The following is a 21,092-nucleotide window of genomic DNA, read 5'->3' as shown; positions in this document are numbered from 1 at the left end:
GCAAGAAGAGAGCCTCAGTATACAGTGTGGATACTTTTTGTGGACTGGGTAATTTCATAGGCTAATTAGTGGGAGGATTATTCCAATTATTTGGGGGAAGAGGCAGGGATTTCCAGGAATTAGGTCACAGCACAATATCTGACCTTTTATGGTTGGCCTCAAAATTCTCATGGTGCCAATGGGTGTGTCATTTAACATGCTAGCAAGCGTGAGATGAGGCGCTAGGTCTACTGCAAGTTGATGCTTCCTACATCTTGGACAAAGTTAGTTCTAACCAGTCTTCATCATGGTTATATCATGCCCTGCCTGCTTCTCCCCCTTCCCTCCTGTTTCAACTGTATGTGTGTGTATATATATATATATACACATATATATTTATCAAAAAAAATTCATAGACCCACACAGTTCAAACCCGTGTTGCTCAAGGGTCAGCTATATTACATGGAAAAAGGAAAGGTGAACTATTTGAAATTACTTGCTCATTTTAATTCCAATTGAAATGAGTCTGAGTTCTGAGATGATCGTTAATTTTGCTTGTCAAAAATAATGTTAAGAGAGCTCCCAAAGTATCAAATATTAGGAGTCAAGTCTAGCTTTATGAAGAATTGAGGAGACAGGAGTAGTAGAAAAAAACATGGATGTTGTTTGTTTAACCACAAAGCTGCCATTTGGCCTTAATGTTTTTAAACACAATCAAGAAGTGCTTTGCAATGTGATGTGTTTTAAACTGTTCTTTTTTTGCTTTCCTGTAATTGGAGCAACATACTAATTTCTACAAGTTGTGACTACTAACAGAGAGCAATCACCTCACAGACTTGTACCGAAGAGACGAGACCATCGAGGTGACAGGACATGGCCATGTGCAGAGTCCCCGCTTCCCAAACAGCTACCCTCGCAACCTGCTTCTGACCTGGCGGCTCCACTCCCAGGAGAAAACAAGGATACAGCTAGCCTTTGACAATCAGTTTGGATTAGAGGAAGCCGAAAATGATATCTGTAGGTGAGTGTGAAATGAAATCCATATTAGGGTAAAATTCCAAGGTGAAGAAAAGATTTAAAACATTGCATCAAAGTTCTCATTTGGGCCCTATCCAAAATACGTGACTTCTTTTTCAGAAAGCCTTTATGTCCGTCCTAATGTACAACATAAATTGAAGCACAGTCTCTGTGGAGGCCTGGTAACCTGGCAAGACTCACAGAAGCTCACTCTTGCAACTGGCAGAGCCAGGCTGTGTGACTTCCAGAGAAGGGGGATCTGGGTGATTCTTTTTTCTGGGCCAGGCCTAGAACCGCCTTTGTGAGCAGCTGGACACATCTGGTCTCCCAGGTCACCAGCAACCATGTCCCATGGCCCGAGTGCGAGCTTCTCAGGACTTGAGGAGTGTACCCGCTGCTGGGCTCCAGGAACTGACCTAGCGCTGGGAGAGGGTGATGGCGAGGACCCTGCCAAGCCGTTACCTGAAATAATAATTTTAAGGCCTCAGATACATGTAAAAAGAGAGAAGACAAGCTCCCAAGGCCAGTGTGCTCCTCCTCAGAGGTCTGTTTCTTCCTGCAATTTCGGGGTCAGTAGAAAATGAAAGCTGCACTGAGATAGTCTTCTCCCTTTTGAGCATATTTTTCAGAGCAAGTCTTGGCTGCTGTTCTTCAAATTGTCCGCTCACAGCATCTTATTCCTTTAATAAGCATGTGTAAGATGCGGAGGATTTTTTTTTTCCTCCTTGTACTTTACCGCGTGCACTTGTTCTGCATTGCCAATGAACTACTACTAAACTGCTAAATCCTTTCAGTAGGTTTATTTTACTTTGAATAATAAAAATCAGGTGTCTCAAATTTGGCTATCCTCTGTTGCATGTTTATTACACTGACAGTTTTTATTATGTTGCTATTTTTTTCAAGAATAATAGCACTCACTATTACTTTCTAGGACCATAGAGGCTAATGTATGCTGGAAAGTAAAGATGGATACATGCAGGAAGAGCCAGTTAATATTTACAGAGAGAATAAGCTTGAGGAGATCTTGTGTCTTTTCAACCTTGAAAGGGAGAATTCATTTTCTGTGCTTAAAAAAAAGGGAGAGAGGGAGAGATCATGTAAACAAACAACAAGGCCAGTGTTAAAAGATTATTAAAGATGATGTCATTGAAGAGATACTGGTCTCCACTCCCGCACAGGGTTTTGATCTGGTAGTGACTAAACCCTTTGGGCGTCCTGACCTTAAAAATAGAGGAAATTAAGGATGACTTTTCCCCCAATTGTTGGTCAATTGCTAAGTGGTGTCCAACTCTTTGCAACCCCATGGACTGCAGCACACCAGGCCTCCCTGTCCCTAACCATCTCCCAGAGTTTGCTCAAATTCATGTCCATTGAGTCGTTGATGCTATCTAACCGTGTCATCCTCTGTCACCCCCTTCTCCTCCTGCCTTCAATCTTTCCCAGCATCAGGGTCTTTTCCAGTGAGTCAGCTCTTTGTACCAGGTGGCCAAAGTACTGGAGCTTCAGTTTCAGCATCAGTCCTTCCAACGAGTATTCAGGGTTGATTTCCTTTAGGACGGACTAAAGGATCCCCAGACCATTCATCAAATCAAGTTGCTCCTAAAAATTTATAGAGGGAGGTAGAGAAGTAAGAGGTAGAGGAGAAAGGAAGAAGGGGAAGAGATCAGGACCCTCCTTGAAAACCAAAATGGAGCTTTGAGAATGAAAATTGTGCTAATAGGTTATCTAAAAGACAAAAGTGACCTCTTGTGTTATTAAAGTTTCAAGTATACTTTTGCTTAGTGTAGTGAATATGATTCACATACATTGTATATAAAATGAAATGAAGTTGTTTCTTCCCATCTGTTGCAAAACTTCCTTGATGTCTACATTGTAATATTTATTGCTCTAATGATGATTCTATCTTAGTACTTTTCACTTTCCAACCACCATATATCAAGTAGTTAATTTGCGTAGTGCTCAAGAGATATTCAGCTGGTAAAATTACATAAACCTTCTTATTTTGTTCATTAGGAAACAGAGGCAAAGGAGATAAAGGCCCCATAGACTATTTTCAATGAAACTGAGTCAGCATTTTATTATGCTTACCTGCTTCTTAGATCACCCTGCCCCATCCAATAAGAGCTCTGAGGTGTATGAAGACTAGTTAAACCGTATTGGGTTTTCTTCATATTCAGATGTGATGGTTCTCATGCTGACTCCTTTTGGTAATCATGACAGGAAAATATAAAGTAGATATGAGACTTCTGCCACTGTTCACACTGAGTGTGTGCCCTGAGTGTTCATCGTGTGCCCTGTGACTTTAGCATCTGAAGTCATATGGGGAAAAGGTGACTGAAGGGCAGGGTGCTGAGGACCAGAACTGAAAGGCACACAGTTCAGCTCTCAAGTAGAATGTTTGAAGATGTGGGGTATCTCAGAAGAAGTGATTCTGTCTCTGAACGTGTTTTACTCTGCAACAAAAGAGTGGAATATTGTGCAGGGACTTTGAGGATCTAATGGCTGCATGGAATATCTAAAATGCCTCTCCTGTCTTTTTCAATCTTGCAATTCTCTGTTTCTCTGACCAGTGTCAATGATGTTCAATCCTGCAATTCTCTGTTTCTCTGACCAGTGTCAATGATGAACCCACGGTCTTACCCTCATTCACACACAGCCCAGATATGTTCAATACTGGCTAGGGCACATCACTGCTAAAGGCATGTGCTTTTGATTATGATAAATGTCATTGTTTATGATATAATCCTTCCAAAAGATAGGTTCCACAAAGAGAAAATAGTTGTTTATTTTATAATTTTATCATTTATTTTCTACAATGAAATTGTTGATTTTTCATGCTGTGTAGGTATAGACCATTTCCTTTCCTACAGAAATGCTGGATGTGGTAAATTAATTCCAAATGGGAATTTGTTTAAAAATTTGATATAGTAAACATGTGGGTATATAATTGAAGCTACAGGCTTACCCAGTGGCTCAGCGGTAAAGTATCCGCCTGTAATGCAGGAGATGCTTGTTCAATCCCTGAGTCAGGGAGATCCCCTGGAGGAGGTCCTGGCAACCAACTCCAGTATTCTTGCCTGGAGAATCCCATGGACAGAGGTGTCTGGAGGGCTGCAGTCCATAGAATCAAAGAGGGGACATGACTGAAGCAACTGAGCATGCACGCATGCACACAACTGGAGCTACATCTCCTAAAACATGACAAGAGATTATATTTATTGGCTTCTCCAGGAAAACCTTTATAAGCTAGATGCTCAGAAAGTAGTCTATTTTGATTTTTAACAATTTAGGAAGAGTTATGAGGCTTCCCAAAATATCAATAACCTCAGATATGCAGATGACACCACCCTTATGGCAGAAAGTGAAGAGGAACTCAAAAGCCTTTTGATGAAAGTGAAAGTGGAGAGTGAAAAAGTTGGCTTAGAGCTCAACATTCAGAAAACGAAGATCATGGCATCCAGTCCCACCACTTCATGGGAAATAGATGGGGAAACAGTGGAAACAGTGTCAGACTTTCTTTTTCTGGGCTCCAAAATCACAGCAGATGGTGACTGCAGCCATGAAATTAAAAGATGCTTGCTCCTTGGAAGGAAAGTTATGACCAACCTAGATAGCATATTCAAAAGCAGAGACATTACTTTGCCAACAAAGGTTCATCTAGTCAAGGCTATGGTTTTTCCTGTGGTCATGTATGGATGTGAGAGTTGGGCTGTGAAGTAGGCTGAGCGCCAAAGAATTGACACTTTCGAACTGTGGTGTTGGAGAAGACTCTTGAGAGTCCCTTGGACTGCAAGGAGATCCAACCAGTCCATTCTGAAGGAGATCAGCCCTGGGATTTCTTTGGAAGGAATGATGCTAAAGCTGAAACTCCAGTACTTTGGCCACCTCATGGGAAGAGTTGACTCATTGGAAAAGACTCTGATGCTGGGAGGGATTGGGGGCAGGAGGAGAAGGGGACGACAGAGAATGAGATGGCTGGATGGCATCACTGACTTGATGGACGTGAGTCTGAGTGAACTCCGGGAGCTGGTGATGAACAGGGAGGCCTGGCGTGCTGTAATTCATGGGGTCGAAAAGAGTCGGACAGGACTGAGCAACTGATCTGGTCTGATCTGATGAGGCTTCCCTGTTAGCTCAACTGGTAAAGAATCTGCCTGCAATCCAGAAGACCCCTGATCAATCCCTGGGTTGGGAAGATCCCCTAGAGAAGGGATAGACTACCCATTCCAGTATTCTTGGGCTTCCCTGTTGGCTCAGATGGTAAAAAATCTCCCCGCACACTGTTTACAATAGCTAGGACATGGAAGCAACCTAGATGTCCCTCAGGAGGCAAATGGATAAGAAAGCTGGGATACACAATGGAATACTACTCAGCCATTAAAAAGAATGCATTTGAACCAGTTCTAATGAGATGGATGACTGGAGCCTATTATACAGAGTGAAGTAATTCAGAAAGAAAAACACCAATACAGTATACTAACACATATATATGGAATTTAGAAGGATGGCAACAATGATCCTATATGAGAGATAACAGAGACACAGATATAAAGAACAGTCTTTTGGACTCTGTGGGGGAAGGCAAGGATGGGATGATTTGAGAGAATAGCATTGAAACATGTATATTATCATATGTGAAACAGATCTCCTGTCCAGGTTCGATGCATGAGACAGGGTGCTCAGGGCTGGTGCACTGGGATGACCCTGAAGGATGGGGTGGGGAGGGAGGTGGGAGGGGGGTTAAGGATGGGGAACAAATGTACACCCATGGCTGATTCATGTAAGTGTATGGCAAAAACCACTACAATATTGTAAAGTAATTAGCCTCCAATTAAAAAAAAAAAAAGAATCTCCCTGCAATGCAGAAGACCTGGGTTTGATCCCTGGGTTGGGAAGATCCCCTGGAGGAGGGCATGGCAACCCACTCTAGTATTCTGGCCTGGAGAATCCCATGGACAGAGGAGCCTGGTGGGCTACAGTCCATGGGGTCACAAAGAGTCGGACACGACTGAGCAACTTTCACTCACTCAAGGAGAATAGGCTGAAAGTGTATAAAAGTTTTTCCTCAGAATAGATTGTTGAAGTTTGAATTTGAGAAATCTAATCCAAGAACTGATTTTTCTTCTAAACTTCATTTCAGATAATAGGTCATAAGAAATCACATATGTTAGTTTTAATTTCTCAATGAAAGTATGAATTTCAAAGTCTATTTTAATCAAAACTTATTTATGTTAAATTGGTACCAGGTATGATTTTGTAGAAGTTGAAGACATATCTGAAACCAGTACTGTTATTAGAGGACGATGGTGTGGACACAAGGAAGTTCCTCCAAGGATAATATCAAGAACAAACCAGATTAAAATAACGTTCAAGTCTGATGACTACTTTGTGGCTAAACCTGGATTCAAGATTTATTATTCTTTTGTGGTAAGTAGCGTAACCACCCTATGATTAAAAGCAGACACTGGTTAAATGAAGTTTGGAGATCATTTTCTGTGATTAAATTCAGTGGTGTGAAACTGAACGGTGTTAATTGCCTGTGGCATGCTTTGTCCCTGCTTTGTGGCCAAAATGTCAAAATTTTCTTTAGTGAGGAATGCCATTTTAGATCTGTTCAATCAATGCTTGGGGCCCAAGCATTTGGAAAGAAAGCACAGTGAATAGAAAAAGTAAAATTGTTTACAGTAAAGCATATACCGTTTTCCCTTTGATTCAGCAAAATAAATGTACAGCCAAAGAGAAGCTTTGTGATATTTGAGAAATTGTCTATGTAATTCCAATCACAGAAGAGTTCCAATTTTAGTTTAAATTATGACCCAAATTTGGGAATGACCTATGGTATAATCATAGAACCTCAGAGTTAGCAAGCATCTTAAAGACTGGAATATAATTCAGGACCCAAAGGTTGATTTTTGCTTACTCTACCCATGTTTGTTTTTGCTCTCACGTCTGCACCTCGGCAGCCATTTTAAACTTTAAATGCTTCTGTTAGAAGATGTTCAACCTCATATTGACGTATAATCTACCTTGTAGTTAAGTCTAGTTGTTGGGTCATACATGGTCATGGATCTCCTTTACTCAGTCATTCATTAGTAAAACTATTAAAGTTCCTTGGAGGAGGAAATGCCAACCCATGCTAATATTCTTGCCTGAAAAATTCCATGGACAGAGGAGCCTGGCGGGCTACAGTCCATGGGGTCGCAAAGCAACTGAGCACATGCCCACACGTAAAGTTCCTGCTTATTATCAGACACTCTGATAGGTGTAGTAGACAAAAGGCAAGCAAGAAGACAGGGTCCTTGACCCTCCTGGAGTTGATAGTCTGGTGGAAGTGACAGTTACAAAGCAGTAAGAACTAATGATGAGTAATGAGACAGAAGGACTGGGTGTTGCAGATGAAGCGCAGGGAGAAGTTGGGATAATTTTGCCTATGTGTTACCTTTAGGATAGATTAAATATCTCTGAATCCTTGAGTCGTTCATAGCATATTGCCTCTTGCTCACCTGGCAGCGTCACTAACTCTCATTCAGTTTATTGCTACCCCTTTTCAAAATGTGGTTGCCAAAATGGAACACAGTACTACAAATGGAGTCAATTTGTGGGGTTTTTCCTCATATGAGTTAAATTTAGAGTAGGAAAAAATCTTGATTTTTTCAAATCTAATGTGGTTTCTTCTCTTTTATTTTGCATTATGATAAGTTATTAAATACTAAGTGAATTCTACATCAGAATACTATAAATGAAAAAATGCATGTGGTGATCCTGGTTCTACTTTAATTTGGGAATAATCCATCAAGCATGATATACATTATTGCATACTCATGCAGTGCTGCTCAGCATTAAAATGGAAGTATGAACCTTTGGTTTCTGCATTTCTTTGCCTTTAATGTGTTCAGTGATGCATCTGTTCTCAATTTTTCATGGACAAAGCAGTCTCAGCATGTTGGACTGGTGATGTGGCAGAATGGCTTAGTTAAGGACCTGTTTTATTCCCTCAATGTATCAAGGACTGTTAGTGCTCGTGTATATGCTTTTTGTGAAGCTTTGGTTATGACTAACTTAAATGATCCATAAGTCAGTTAGAAACACACTAACTCTAGTATTATGTCTTTAAGGCAAAATAACTCCTTTTCGTTGAAACAGGCAGTGCAGATGTGGATTTAAGGAAAAGGGAGTATTTTCGTTTGAGGTGTTTTGGCTTATAGTGCAGGTTTGTCACTCATTTCCTGGCTGCTGTTAAGTGGAGTGTTGGACAGACTATAGTTTGGATGTAAACTCTTTGGCACGACTCCACTCACTCACTTATTCACCTCCACTAGTACATTCAGTTGTGTTTTTTAGAAATGATGGCTGTCGTACATTTTTTTGTTATACCAGCCTCTTGGTCTGCATTCATTGCAAATAGCTCCAGGCTCCCTTTTCGCTCCTAATAGGCTTCTGGCACTAAATATGATCAATTAGGGCCAAAGTGCTTTGGTGGCTGAATTCCAAGAGGTAGAATGAGCGTAACCTTCAGGTGTATATAAACTCTAGATCTGTGTGACTTTTTGATAAACTCTTCTATTTGAACCTTGTTCAACAGGGATCGTTTATGATTTGACCAATGTTTTGGAAAGGTCATTTTATTCATGCTTAAATTTTTCTTGGAAAACCTTTAAAGCAGAGTTTATGAAATCAAATGCTACAGAGACCAGACTTAAAACTCTTAGTGAAAAAAAAAAAAAAAAAAAACACGGTTAGCCCTATATAAAATTAGAGGGAGACAGTGGGATTAAAAATAGTGAGCTCTGATGTATATAAGTCATATCATTATGCTTCCCACATTATACAGTGCTGTATGTCAATTATATCTCATGAAACTAGAAAAAATGACAAGCCTCCTTTAGGTGTATTTAAATAATGAATTTTAAAATGTTGTATAGACCTACAAAGCCGCTCGAATTTGGAGGCAGCTGTTTTGCAATTGCTCCTTTAAGGCATGGCAGGTGCTGGGGAAATTTGGACTGATAATAATTCCTGAGCAATCACTGTGCTCTTAGAAAATGGTGCATAGCTATTTGGATAAGTCAAAACCACCTCCCTTCTCATCTCTACCTTTCCACTTCTCAGTCTTCCATCAAATGCCTCTCTTCTTCCTACCTCAAGACTCTCCTGTTGTACAAGGGCCTCCCTTGAGGCTATAAGTTACAGGTGCCCAGGACCATAAGAGCCTACTGCACTAGAACCACATCTACATGGTTCCCATGCTTATAACATTTTTAGAATAAGTCTGGTGTACATTTTTAGTCTATTTTTCACTCCAGCAAAGTATGGGAGACTGACTAATGGGATAACATCATGATCATTTAGTTTTGGTTAGCAATTATTCTTATAATTGCTACAATTTTGTCTGATGTGCTCATTCAATGATTTACCTTTTTTTCCAACACCTATCACATTCTTTCCTAGGGCAAGGCAGCACAGCCATAGGGGACCACATTGCTACAAAGCTAATTTTGATTCAAAGAATGTTTCCCCAATTATTAATGTGTCATGTAGAATGAGTCTCTTACCTTTTGGTTGTATAACCATAAAATGTGGATAATAATTGGAGTTGGTGTGAGATTTTAAATTAATAGCAAATACTTATAATAGCACCTAGGATATAGTGGGAGTGCTCAATAAATAATGGTGATAATGGTCCTATCTTTGCCATCGCTAAGTGTGTGTGTGTGTGTGTGTCTCCTCCAGATATGATCAATAGCAATGACCCATTTGAAGGTAGGACAAGTGTCCTGTGTGTATTCTACACAGTGCCTTATACATGGCTAGTGATGATCTTTGTTGAATTGACTCCTACTGAGAAAATGATTCAATTTCATATTTCAATTTTTTCTCTCCTACTGAGTTTTCTTTCCTAATTTCACTCAGTTGAGGAGGATAGATAACCATCAGCACTTCCCAGGTGGCACAGTAGTAAAGAGTCTGCCTGTCAATGCAGGAGGTGCAAGAGACATGTGTTCAGTCTCTGGGTTGGGAAGATCTCCTGGAGTAGGACATGGCAACCCACTCCAGGATTCTTGCCTGGCAAATTCCATGGACAGAGGAGCCTGATGGGCTATAGTCCATGGGGTCACAAGAAGTCGGACACGACAGACCACACAACACAGTAAAAACAACAGATACCATCAGAGAGCATAACGAAGCAGAATGGATAATGTTATCAAATTGTTAGCAAAATGTGTTTGTCTAAATAAATTAGGCTCTGCCATCGCAAATTTAGTTTATTGGGGAATGAATGGATTGATTGGATTGTTAGGAATCTTTTTGAAGACCATTAAGTAGATTATTGGAAAGGTGTCAATTATTAGACTCCAAGCGTGTGGTATGCAAAGAAGTCTGCAAGCATGTGTGTGAATTTCAGCTCTGCTTCTTACTGACCAAAGGCTCAGTTTTGTCATCTGTAAGATTGTGATCATGCTGCCTGATATACAGTTAACTAGTTACTGGGTTAAGTAATGTTTGTAAAGCACCCTGCCTGGAACTTGGTAAAATTATACAAATACCTACTGTTCTTATTGTTATCATTATCACTGGTGTAATTATTAATGTATCATCAGGTGATAAGTGAACTTGGCAGACATATACAAACAGCCCAGTTGTCACTGTGTGTGTGTATGTATGCACATATACACATACTTCTGACCATAATTCACTTCTGACCTCCAAAGTAAAAGCATTTCATTTCATATTGTGACAAACATTAAAAAAGCCTTTTATTTGTATATATGTGTTTAATGAAAGTGGAAGTGAAGTCGCTCAGTCATGTCTGACTCTTTGCGCCTCCATGGACTGTAGCCCCCCCAGGCTCCTCCATCCATGGAATTTCCCAGGCAAGAATACTGGAGTGGGTTGCCATTTCCTTCTCCAGGGGATCTTCCTGACTCAGGGATCGAACCCGGGTCTCCCACATTGCAGGCAGATGCTTTTACCATCTGTGCCACCAGGGAAACCTGTGTTTAATGAAAAGTATATTTTAATTCAAAAAATTATTTTTAAAACTTGTATTGATATATAGATGATTTACATTAAAATATTAAATATTAAAGTAAAAATTAAATTACTTGAAAGCTAGCCCATTTGTTTTATTAACAAACTCTAGTTTATTTTTTAAATTGAATTTAATAATACCTTATAAACATTTTCTAAGATTAAAAAAGCAATTTTATCTGTTACTAACTGTGTACCTCTGTAGTTTGAATCAACTTCAAGTAGCACAGTCAAAATTTCCATTGAGGTTTAAACTCCACATGAATCATGGTTTTGCATTATAAATAATTATTTAAAATAGATGCAGAAAAGGAAGGGGATGGAAAAGAAGAAGATGAGGTTGCAAAGAAAAAGGAAGAATAAGGCCAATGAGTTAATAACGAAGATTCTGATTTGTAATAGCTTTCACAGATTCTAATTTTGCTCACCTAAAACTTGCCAGTTGGTGAAACAAAAACAAAATAATGATGGGCAATTCATTATTATTGCCATAAACTAAATTCTCAAAGCTAGAAACTAAAGGACCTTATTCATTTTCTCTACAAAATATGGAAATTCCATGTTTATTTCCATTGTCAGATCAAAATTGTTGAAGGTTTTTTAACATCCCTGGTTGTTCTGATCACATCAGCCAGGACTATTTGTAGAGCCAAGGATGGTCAAGATGAGGATGGTCATCACAAGGCAGATCCTGTTTCCCTCCACTTCATTTCAGTATATCCTACTGAAGGTTTGGCAATAAGAGAGATGCAGTATTATTTATTAAATACCTACTGTATGCTAGACCAAGCTCAGTCTAGGGTCCTGGAAATACAGCTGTGAGAAAGATAGGCAGATCTTTGTCCTCAGGATCTCATATAGTTGTTCAGTCACTCAGTCGTGTCTAACTGTTTGTGACCCCATGGACTGCAGCACGCCAGGGCTCCCTGCCCATCGCCAACTCCTAGAGCTTACTCAAACTCATGTCCATTGAGTCAGTGATTCCATCCAACCATCTCATCCTCTATCGTCCCCTTCTCCTCCTGCCTTCAATCTTTTCCAGCATCAGGGTCTATTCTAATGAGTTAGCTCTATGCAGCAGGTGGCCAAAGTATTGGAGTTTCAGCTTCAGCATCTGTCCTTCCAATGAATATTCAGGGTTTATTTCCTTTAGGATGGACTGGCTTGATCTTCCTGCAGTCCAAGGGACTCTCCAGAGTCTACTCTAACACCACAGTTCAAAAGCAGCAATTTATCATTGCTCAGACTTCTTTATGGTCCAGCTCTCTCATCCATCCATGATTACCAGAAAATCCATAGCTTTGACTATACTTTGTTGGCAATGTCTCTGCCTTTTCATACACTGTCTGGGTTTGTCATAGCTTTTCTTACAAGAAGCAAACATTTTAATTTCTTGGCTGCAGTCACATCTGCAATGATTTTGGAGCCCAAGAAAATAAAATCTATCACTGTTTCCATTGTTTCCCCATCTATCTGCCATGAAGTGATGGATCTGGATGCCATGATTTTAGTTGTTTTTTTTTTTTTGAATGTTGAGTTTTAAGCAACTTTTTCATTTTCCTCTTTCACCTTCACAAGAGACTCTTTACTTCCTCTTAGCATTCTGCCATAAGGGTGGTGTCATCTGCATATCTGAGGTTATCGCTGTTTCTCCCTGCAATCTTGATTCCAGCTTGTGCTTCATCCAGCCTGGCATTCCACATGATGTACTCTGCATATAAGTTAAATAAGCAGGGTGACAATACACAGCCTTGTTGTACTCCTTTCCCAATTTTGAACCAGTCTATTGTTCCATGTCCGGTTCTAACTGTTGCTTCTTGACCTTCATACAGGTTTCTCAGCAGGCAGGTAAGGTGGTCTGGTGGAAACAAACAATATACATTTATGTAAATAAGAAAGTAAGTACATATATACAAACATAAATTTTTTTGAGATTCAATAATAACTAGAAAGAGGATAAAAGAGAATATTTTCACAGAGGATGACTGGAAAAAGACCCACTCCACTTAGAGAGTCAAGGGAGATCTGTGTGTGTAAAATTTGAGTTGATACCGAAAGAGGAGCCAGCAGCACCAACACCATGTGGAAGTATGCGAGAAATGCTTTAAGAAAAAAGGCAACAAATGCTAAACCCTGAAACAGAAAAAAGAAGAATCTTTTCTTTGATAGCAGTGAATCTCTTGGCATCTTGGGATTCCAGCCACTGTAAGGAGGCAAACATAAGAGAGGGAAGTAAAACAGTAGCTGATCCTCCCTCAGTCGAGTGTCAGAAGGTTTTCTTATCCTCATCTGACCCCATCCTGTTTTGTATGTTTCTCAAACCTTTTAGTACTGAGACCAGGTGAGGTAGCTAAAATCAGAGAGTTAGCTCAGGGCAGATACTAAGAAAGTATCAACAAGATAACAAAGTGTGGAGCAGAAAGAAAACCCAGGATCATGGTCTGTGTCAGACAGGATGAGAGTACACGCATACCCCTAAAGGCCCCAAGTGAGGGTCAGAGCAGTAGGATGCATGTTGGCAAGCCCAGGGGCATCAAAGGATACTGGTTGAAGCAATCATTCCTAAGGCCAGAGTCTTGTTGCAACAATTCTTAGGCAAAGGTAGATAAGTATTCTTATTTAAAGTTTTACAGATGTTCTAAAATTTCACCAATTACAAAGAACATTTTTTGATAAACTAGGAGTCTCATTGGGAAGGTTAAGTGAATCAGTTATTTTAATCAACTTGTGTTCAGAAAACCTGAATACATAATGAGAACTTTGATTGAGTTCTTAAGAGAGTAAAAAGCAAAATTCAATATAGTCCTGGGGCAAAGGATAATTTAACAAAGAGCATGGCTAGGTCTAGAAGCAAATGATAGGAGGAGAATAAAGGGAAATGGGCTCTTGCAGATGGAGTGGGGAGCAGAAGACGAGGGGGTAAAAATAGGATTAAGGAAGCAGGAGAAGACAAGAAAGTGAGGTAGAATGAAATCCTATGATAGTATTTTCCCCTGTGGAATTCAGGGCATTTTTGCTAGTTGTATATTCATTTCAATGTATTATTCAAAGGGCTTTTTATTGGGCACCTACTATTTTTCATGCACTTTGATAAATACTGGGTAGTGCACAAAACACAACAAGGTTCCTACTCTTGTAGAACTTACAGTTTGGTAGACACAGTCCTGATGATGATAAAAATATATTATAAAATAATAATAAGAGCATATAACTCTGGGTTATTGTGAGGAATAAATATACAGGGCAATGTATGTGAAGTGTTTAATGCAGCATGTGGCATATTATAATCTGCTTCTATTAAACCATGCATTGCATGAAGACTGATTGTAAGAAAAATACAGAATCTTGGAGAACCAATGCTTAGACCAACCCTCTTCTTTTATAAGTGAGGCAGTGAACTCAGGTTGGGTAACTTTACTAGTGAAACAGTGAACACAGCTTGTGAGTTTGTGATCACAGAGCTCACACATGTGTTATCCAAGAGATGAAAGCTGTGGACCCTATCCAAAGAAAAATAAATATATCTAAAGTTGCACAGAGTACCAGGGAAGCCCCCTAAATCTTATCTGTGATGGCCCTTAGATGCAGTTAAGAACCCCACACATATTGCTTCTGCATGTTCTCTGATTTGGGGAATGTTTTCTTCCACGTTGGCTAGTCCTCCCCAACATAAGCAGTGTTTGAAATAGTACTTTATTACTGTAATTAATTTTCCTCATAAAACCCATGCACTAATCACATGAGCAGATGACTCCCCAGGCACTGAGTAAACACATTTCCAACCTTGTGAGGGATGCTGTATAATGACACCTGGACAGTCCAGTATCCTGTTTATCTAGCATTAAGTTATACAGACTTGCCACAAGTAAACTTTTTATCCCTAAAAATCATAAAGATGCACTGATATTAAATAACTGGACCTCTTTATATACATACCATTTTTTCTCTATAACTGTGCTTGTTGATGTACTAATATTTTGGTAGATGAAGAAAGTGAGAAAGTTGAAGAAGGAAAAAGCTATTCAATTATATTAGAAGGTGATTGGCATATTAAAAATATGCTTAAAGCAAGAGCAGTATTTATTTCTTAAAAAGCTTTGAAGAAGTGAATCTCAGTAAGAAAATATCTCTACCTAATGTTCACTTATCAATTCAACAGATAATTCTGAGAACTCACTGTGGATAATAAGAAGAAAATTATATTCCTTTGAGGGAGAAAGACATATTAATTATAAAACACTGTGAATTGCAGTGATGAAATGTGCATGGAATATTCTGGGCACACAAGGAAGAAGAACGCTTAATCTCACAAAAATGGGACTTGCTGCTCTAAGGGAAGAAAAAAAAAAGTATTTTTTTTTTCCCTCTACCCGCATAGGTTCTGTTTTCAACTGTGTAAATTAGACTGACAGAAACCAAATCAACAAGAAAAGCAAACAAATTATTCACACATACATATCACACACACGTGGGAGTTACTCAGTTGAGTAAGTCAGAGTGGTGGTTAGAACCTGGGCTTATATAACATTTTAACCAAAGGATAATACATTTTCAGAGAAGTGACAAGACAATGGAAAAGGACTTTGAAGATTCTAGGGCAGAACATTTTGGAAAGGTAAATATATGGGAGAACAAATGGAAGCAAAGGACTAGTGAGAAAAGTTTGTTATGTGGACTCCTCTGGCGCCTCAGTAGGCTGCTAAGGGTGCAGAGTCATCTCTGATGAGGGCTGAGGTGCGACCTTTATGAACATATGTGTTTCTAGGCACATAGGGGGAGAACAGAGACCTTTCCTGAGCCTGCTTCTCAGTTGCCTTCAGCTCAATATAATTCTTAGGCCGAAGTGGCATATTTGAGGGTGGCGTATTCCACTACGCTTCTCTGGACTGGGTCAGGGAGGGGAGCAGACCCTGAGAAGAGAATGCTGCCTAAACAAAAGCACGAAGTCAGAGAAGCCAGGCGTTTCAGACTATTCTGATGAACTAATTCAAAGGGTTTCAGCTTGAGGCTGCTAAGCATTTACTACCTTTCTTTATTCTTGCCAGTAGAAAGATGCATGCATGCATGCATGCTAAGTTGCTTCAGTCATGTCTGACTTTTTGCAGCTGTATAGACTGTAGCCCTCCAGGCTCGTCTGTCCACGGGATTCTCCAGGCAAGAATACTGGAATGGGTTGTCATGGCTTCCTTCAAGAGATCTTTCCATTCCAGGAATCAAACCCACATATCTTACTTCTCCTGCATTGGCAGGTGGTTTTTTTTTTTTTTTTTTTTTTTTTACTACTAGAGTCACCTGGGAAGCCCAGAAAACAAAAGAAGTCAAAAGATGATCAAAGAAGCAACTTTATTAATGGTGGTCCATAAAATGCCAAAGCTCAGGACTTCTTGTAAAACTGGAGTGGAGAATTAGGCTGTGACCCAAGGCCAAAGTATGGGTGCACCAATACTGTCATACAAATTCAGGATCAAGGATTCTTTCCAGGGCTCCAGGGGGTATACTTGGGAGAAGGCAATAGCACCCCACTCCAGTACTGTTGCCCGGAAAATCCCATGGATGGAGGAGCCTGGTAGGCTGCAGTCCATGGGATCACTAACAGTGAGACACGACGGATCGACTTCACTTTCACTTTCCACTTTCATGCATTGGAGAAGGACATGGCAACCCACTCCAGTGTTCTTGCCTGGAGAATCCCATGGATGGAGAAGCCTGGTAGGTTGCAGTCCATGGGGTCGCACAGAGTCGGACATGACTGAAGCAACTTAGCAGTAGCAGCAGTAGCAGGAGGTATACTTACATGCCCCTCCAACCACAGGGAAGATCACAGGCCTGGTGACAGATAGTCTCCAGCAGCGGGGAGAATGCACTGAGGACAGGACAGCTGACTCCAGGCCCAGCCACGCTCAGCAGAAGGAGCAGAGGAGAGCTGAGACCCTTTCCAGGGGCTAACATCAGAATCAGGCCACCCCAGAGAGCAAGGGGGAGAGGGGATGGGGGTGGGAGGCAAGACAAAAGAAGTGACAAAGACAAGGAATCTATGAAGGAGAAAAACAAAAATGTCTATTAATCTTTATATCTGTGGACTGAGGGAGTAACATGGAGAGAAGCTTTTCTCCTCCAGAAGAGTACGCAGAGCTCTTTGTGCCCCTGAAGGGTCCAAACCCACAGTGATTTTTGTGGTTTGTTTTTTTTTTTTTCAATCAGTCATCTTTGCTGGCAGTCCTTGGGGACTCAGTCCTACCCACCTCTGGTCCTAAGGAGAACTGGGCGACCCCCTTCTTCTATATAAGAATCAGCTATTCTGTCTGGGAAATTGAAGATTCCTGGAACACTGGGGAGATGCCAGTCTTCTCTCCCAGGTGAACCAAAGAATGATTAATCAATCATACAGACAGGACTCATTTAGCCTTGGAAATAACCACTCGTGACATCCCTTTATCAGTAGGAACCTGGTGAATTAAGGCTGACCTCCATTCAACATTGCTTCTTTCACCTGTGAGAAAATTGCGTTATGTATTCAAAGTGACTCTTCCCTTATTTTGCAATTGAAAATAGGAGCCAGGCAGGAAAAAAAAAAAAATAGAGATTGAAAAGGCATGGAAAAAGAGAGAGACATGAATACCTGATCAGGTGATCAGTGCTCCTCGGCTGGGCCCTGCTTGCTGCTTCCTGACTGGTCTCCCGCCCCGCGTCTCCCTGACTTCAGTCTCTCCTGCACGTGACTGCCAGAGGAAGAAGCAAAGCTATAATCAGGACACTTTCAGCTGAACACTTGTGAATGAGTTTCAGTTTCCTGTGGAGTACTGTGCAGATGCCTCACTCAGACACCGAGCTGTCTGTGTTCTGATCCTCCTCATGTTCTAGCTTCGGTTCTGCCCTCTCCTTCCTCGGACTGCTCAGTCCAGACCTGCAGCCGTATGACCAGGCGGTCCATACTTGATGATTGTCCTCCTCTAATCTCTCCAGTTAACTTTCCCACAGACACTTCTTCAAGAATCCAAGCCCTCCTCTCTCTGTCAGACATATTCATGTCAAAGATACCACTTGCCCTTAGCTCCTCACCCACAAATACGCCTTCCCTTTGTCAGGCACCCATCTTGCTAGTCTTTGTCAACATTATGGTTTTTTTTTTTTTTTTTTTAAATCCGTGAGGCAACCAGACCTCCGCCTCCTCGCGCTGCCTGCCGGGAGCCGGCGCCGCTTCCGGTTGCTCTCGGCCCCCAACATTATGGTTTTTCAAAGAAGTAATGTGTAGATATCCCAGCTGTTTTTGAAAATACATAGAAAAGTAAAAAAATTAAAACCCACCAATAGCTCCCATCATCAAGTACAACCACTGTGGATATTGTGGATTTCTTTCCAGCTGTTTTCTTATCCCATAGAAACCTATGCACAGGTCTCAGTGTCTCCATTGGAGTGAAAGCTCCTGGAGGGCTGGGAGCACCTTATTCCTGTAGGTCTATCACAGGGCATTGTACTAAGTATGTCTTAACATGTTTCATTGAGCTGAACCAACAAGTATTCATTGAGTACCTGTGATGCATCTGATCACTTGGAGTAGAAGCAATATATGGGGCTGGCCAAAAAGTTTGTTTGAGTTTTTGCATAGGCTGCTGAGGAAAAGCCTAAATGAACTTTTTGGCCAACCCAATATAAAAGCAATCCCCAATGATCTATAAAGAGACAATTGATTGTCTTTTTTCAGACTTAGGGCCAGAAAAACTCGCTTGCTCTCACTCTGTTGTTATAGTCATATCAATTTACCAACGAACCTCAGCGGTTTGGTCCAAGATTCGCTGGGCATTGGAAGGGGTGGGGGTGTGAATGGAGGAGTAGTGGCCACTAGAGGGGTCAAATGTCAGGGGAATTGTGGAATGGAACCAGGTACCCTTATTCTAAAATCTGCCTCCACTACATTTAATTGCATATGTAACAGCCTGCATGTGTAACAGTCTGACCTCAGCATTTCTTATATCAGACTATGCAATAGCAATACCACTGCAGACGTGGATCAGATCCTCTATTGATGCAGCTTCTGAGCTGTCATACCTCATGGAGAAAGTCAGCAGCTTTGAAAGACTCAGGACTGCTTATGTGCTCTACTGCTCTCAGCTGCTCAGTCACGTCTGACCCTTGGCGACCCCATAGATTGTCATCCACCAGGCTCCTCTGTCCATGGGATTTCCCAAGCAAGAACACTGTTGTGGGTTGCCATTTCTGCCTCCAGGGATCTTCCTGACCCTGGAGAGATTAAACCAGCATCTCCTGCATTGGCAGGTGAGTTATTTACCGCTGAGCCCACCTGGAAAGCCCATCAGGACTTCTTAATAATTGTGAAAGGTCTTTGAGGTCCTGATGTCTGTTTTAGCATGGGTCTTTGCTGAGGCCTCAGGAGCTTTCCAGGTTTTTAAAATATTCCAGAACTATTTATTTGTTGTTTTTTGAGGTTTTTTGTACAGGTTTGAGGATATATGAGTCAGAAACACTCAAATTCAAATCTATGAATTGATGTATCTGTGAGACCTAGGACACATCATTCAAACTGTCCAAGCTGCTGTTTTAAATTCATAAAATGAAAAGGAACCACATGCATCATAGAGCTGCCTGAGGATTACCTTTCAAATATATGGGTTTGATAAACTATGTACAACAGATGGAACTGTTATTATTACTGTTACCATCAAAATGTCTTTGGAGAATTAGAATCCAATTAAGTATATCCCAGGTCCTTTAAGAGAGTCTGTGCCTTAGTTCATCTGGGTTGTCATAACAGAATATTATAGGCTAGGTGGCTTAGAAGAAACAGAAATTTATTTTTCACAGTTTTGGAGGCTGGGATGTCCAAGTTCATGGCACCAGGAGACTCAGTGTCTGGTGAGAGCCTGCTTCCTGGTTCAGAGACAGTCCTCATTTTGCTATGACCTCACATTGCAAAAGCAGGCAGGGAGCTCTCTGGGGCCTCTTTTATTAATATAAGAACACTAATTCCATTCATGAGATCTCTCCCTTCATGACCTACTCACCTCCCAAAGGCCCCACTTCCTGAAACTAACACTGAGGTTTAAGTTGCAACATACTAATTTTGGGGAGACACACCAGTCAGTCTCTATAGCATGTTGGAACCTGACAAGCACTGGGGACTTGGAGTAAGGTCAGGCCTAGGAACAGTTCTGCTGTGTGATTCTGATTCCGAGTAAACCCACACCCTGAGGCAGAGTTGAGAGGAGAGAAAGCCAAAACCTAATAGCTCTGTTCTGCTAAACTACATTAAATGTATATTCTCTTCATCCCTTTTGAACTGCTCAGCAAAATATCTTGAACTATACCTTTAATGTGAAGATTCTAATTTTAGTAGTATATTTGGAGTTTAAAAGTTCCTTGATGTCACCCTTGTAGAAAGATATCCGTTCCTCACCTACAAAATACTGTGCAACAGCCCCTTTGGCTCAAAGACAAGCTAGGTCTCTGAAGTCTATAGTTTTTCAGGCTATGAGTACTCAATGTCATATTCTGGCTTTTATTTTTCTTAAAGTGTTAAAAACAGTTATTTTTACAAGGAGAAAAAGACACTAAAATGTCCTAGTATTTTAATCTCTGTGATATATCTTTCGACAACAGATAACAAAGAAATATGAATTTGAAATAGAAACATTTCTTTTAGCCATGCGAGACAACTTAGACAGGGAAGGTATTTTTAAATCAAAAAAGAACAGAAATGTGGATATAAAATCTTAACCAAAAAATCAATCTTGGAGGAAAATCTATTGTAATGGTAGAGCTCTAAACTAAAATTGAAGACCAGTACCTCATTTTTATTTAATGGTACAATTAGTTAGAATAAACAACTATCAATGATCTGTTTTCTTCTGCTCCTTTTATAGGAACTTCCCTTGGGTATCAAAAATATGTTATTTATGAATATGAAAATAAAATGATTGTTTCTAAGTCCTGTTGCAGGCACAATGGCAAAGCAGATCTGATTTTATGTGTCCTCAGTTTCCTTTTGGAATCTTCTAAATTCAGTCTCTCATTCATTCTGTATATATATATATATATATATATATATATAT

General features: G+C 40.4%; 1 protein-coding gene across 3 annotated transcripts in view; it reads left to right on the top strand.

Annotated features, from left to right (window-relative positions):
- Positions 1-21,092, top strand: part of PDGFD (platelet derived growth factor D) — a 281,841-nt gene that overhangs the window by 180,782 nt on the left and 79,967 nt on the right. For 2 of the 3 annotated variants that reach the window (XM_070384346.1, XM_005887203.2), the window contains exons 2-3: positions 796-1,000; positions 6,243-6,423. In XM_070384346.1, coding sequence (XP_070240447.1) covers positions 796-1,000; positions 6,243-6,423 — 386 coding nt within the window. The remainder of the gene's footprint in view (positions 1-795; positions 1,001-6,242; positions 6,424-21,092) is intronic. The other variant, XM_005887204.2, reaches the window with a different exon arrangement.

Source organism: Bos mutus, chromosome 15 (assembly GCF_027580195.1).
Source record: "Bos mutus isolate GX-2022 chromosome 15, NWIPB_WYAK_1.1, whole genome shotgun sequence".
Lineage (NCBI taxonomy): Eukaryota > Metazoa > Chordata > Mammalia > Artiodactyla > Bovidae > Bos > Bos mutus.
The sequence above is the reverse complement of the archived record's forward strand: the minus strand, read 5'-3'. Positions and strand labels throughout refer to the sequence as shown.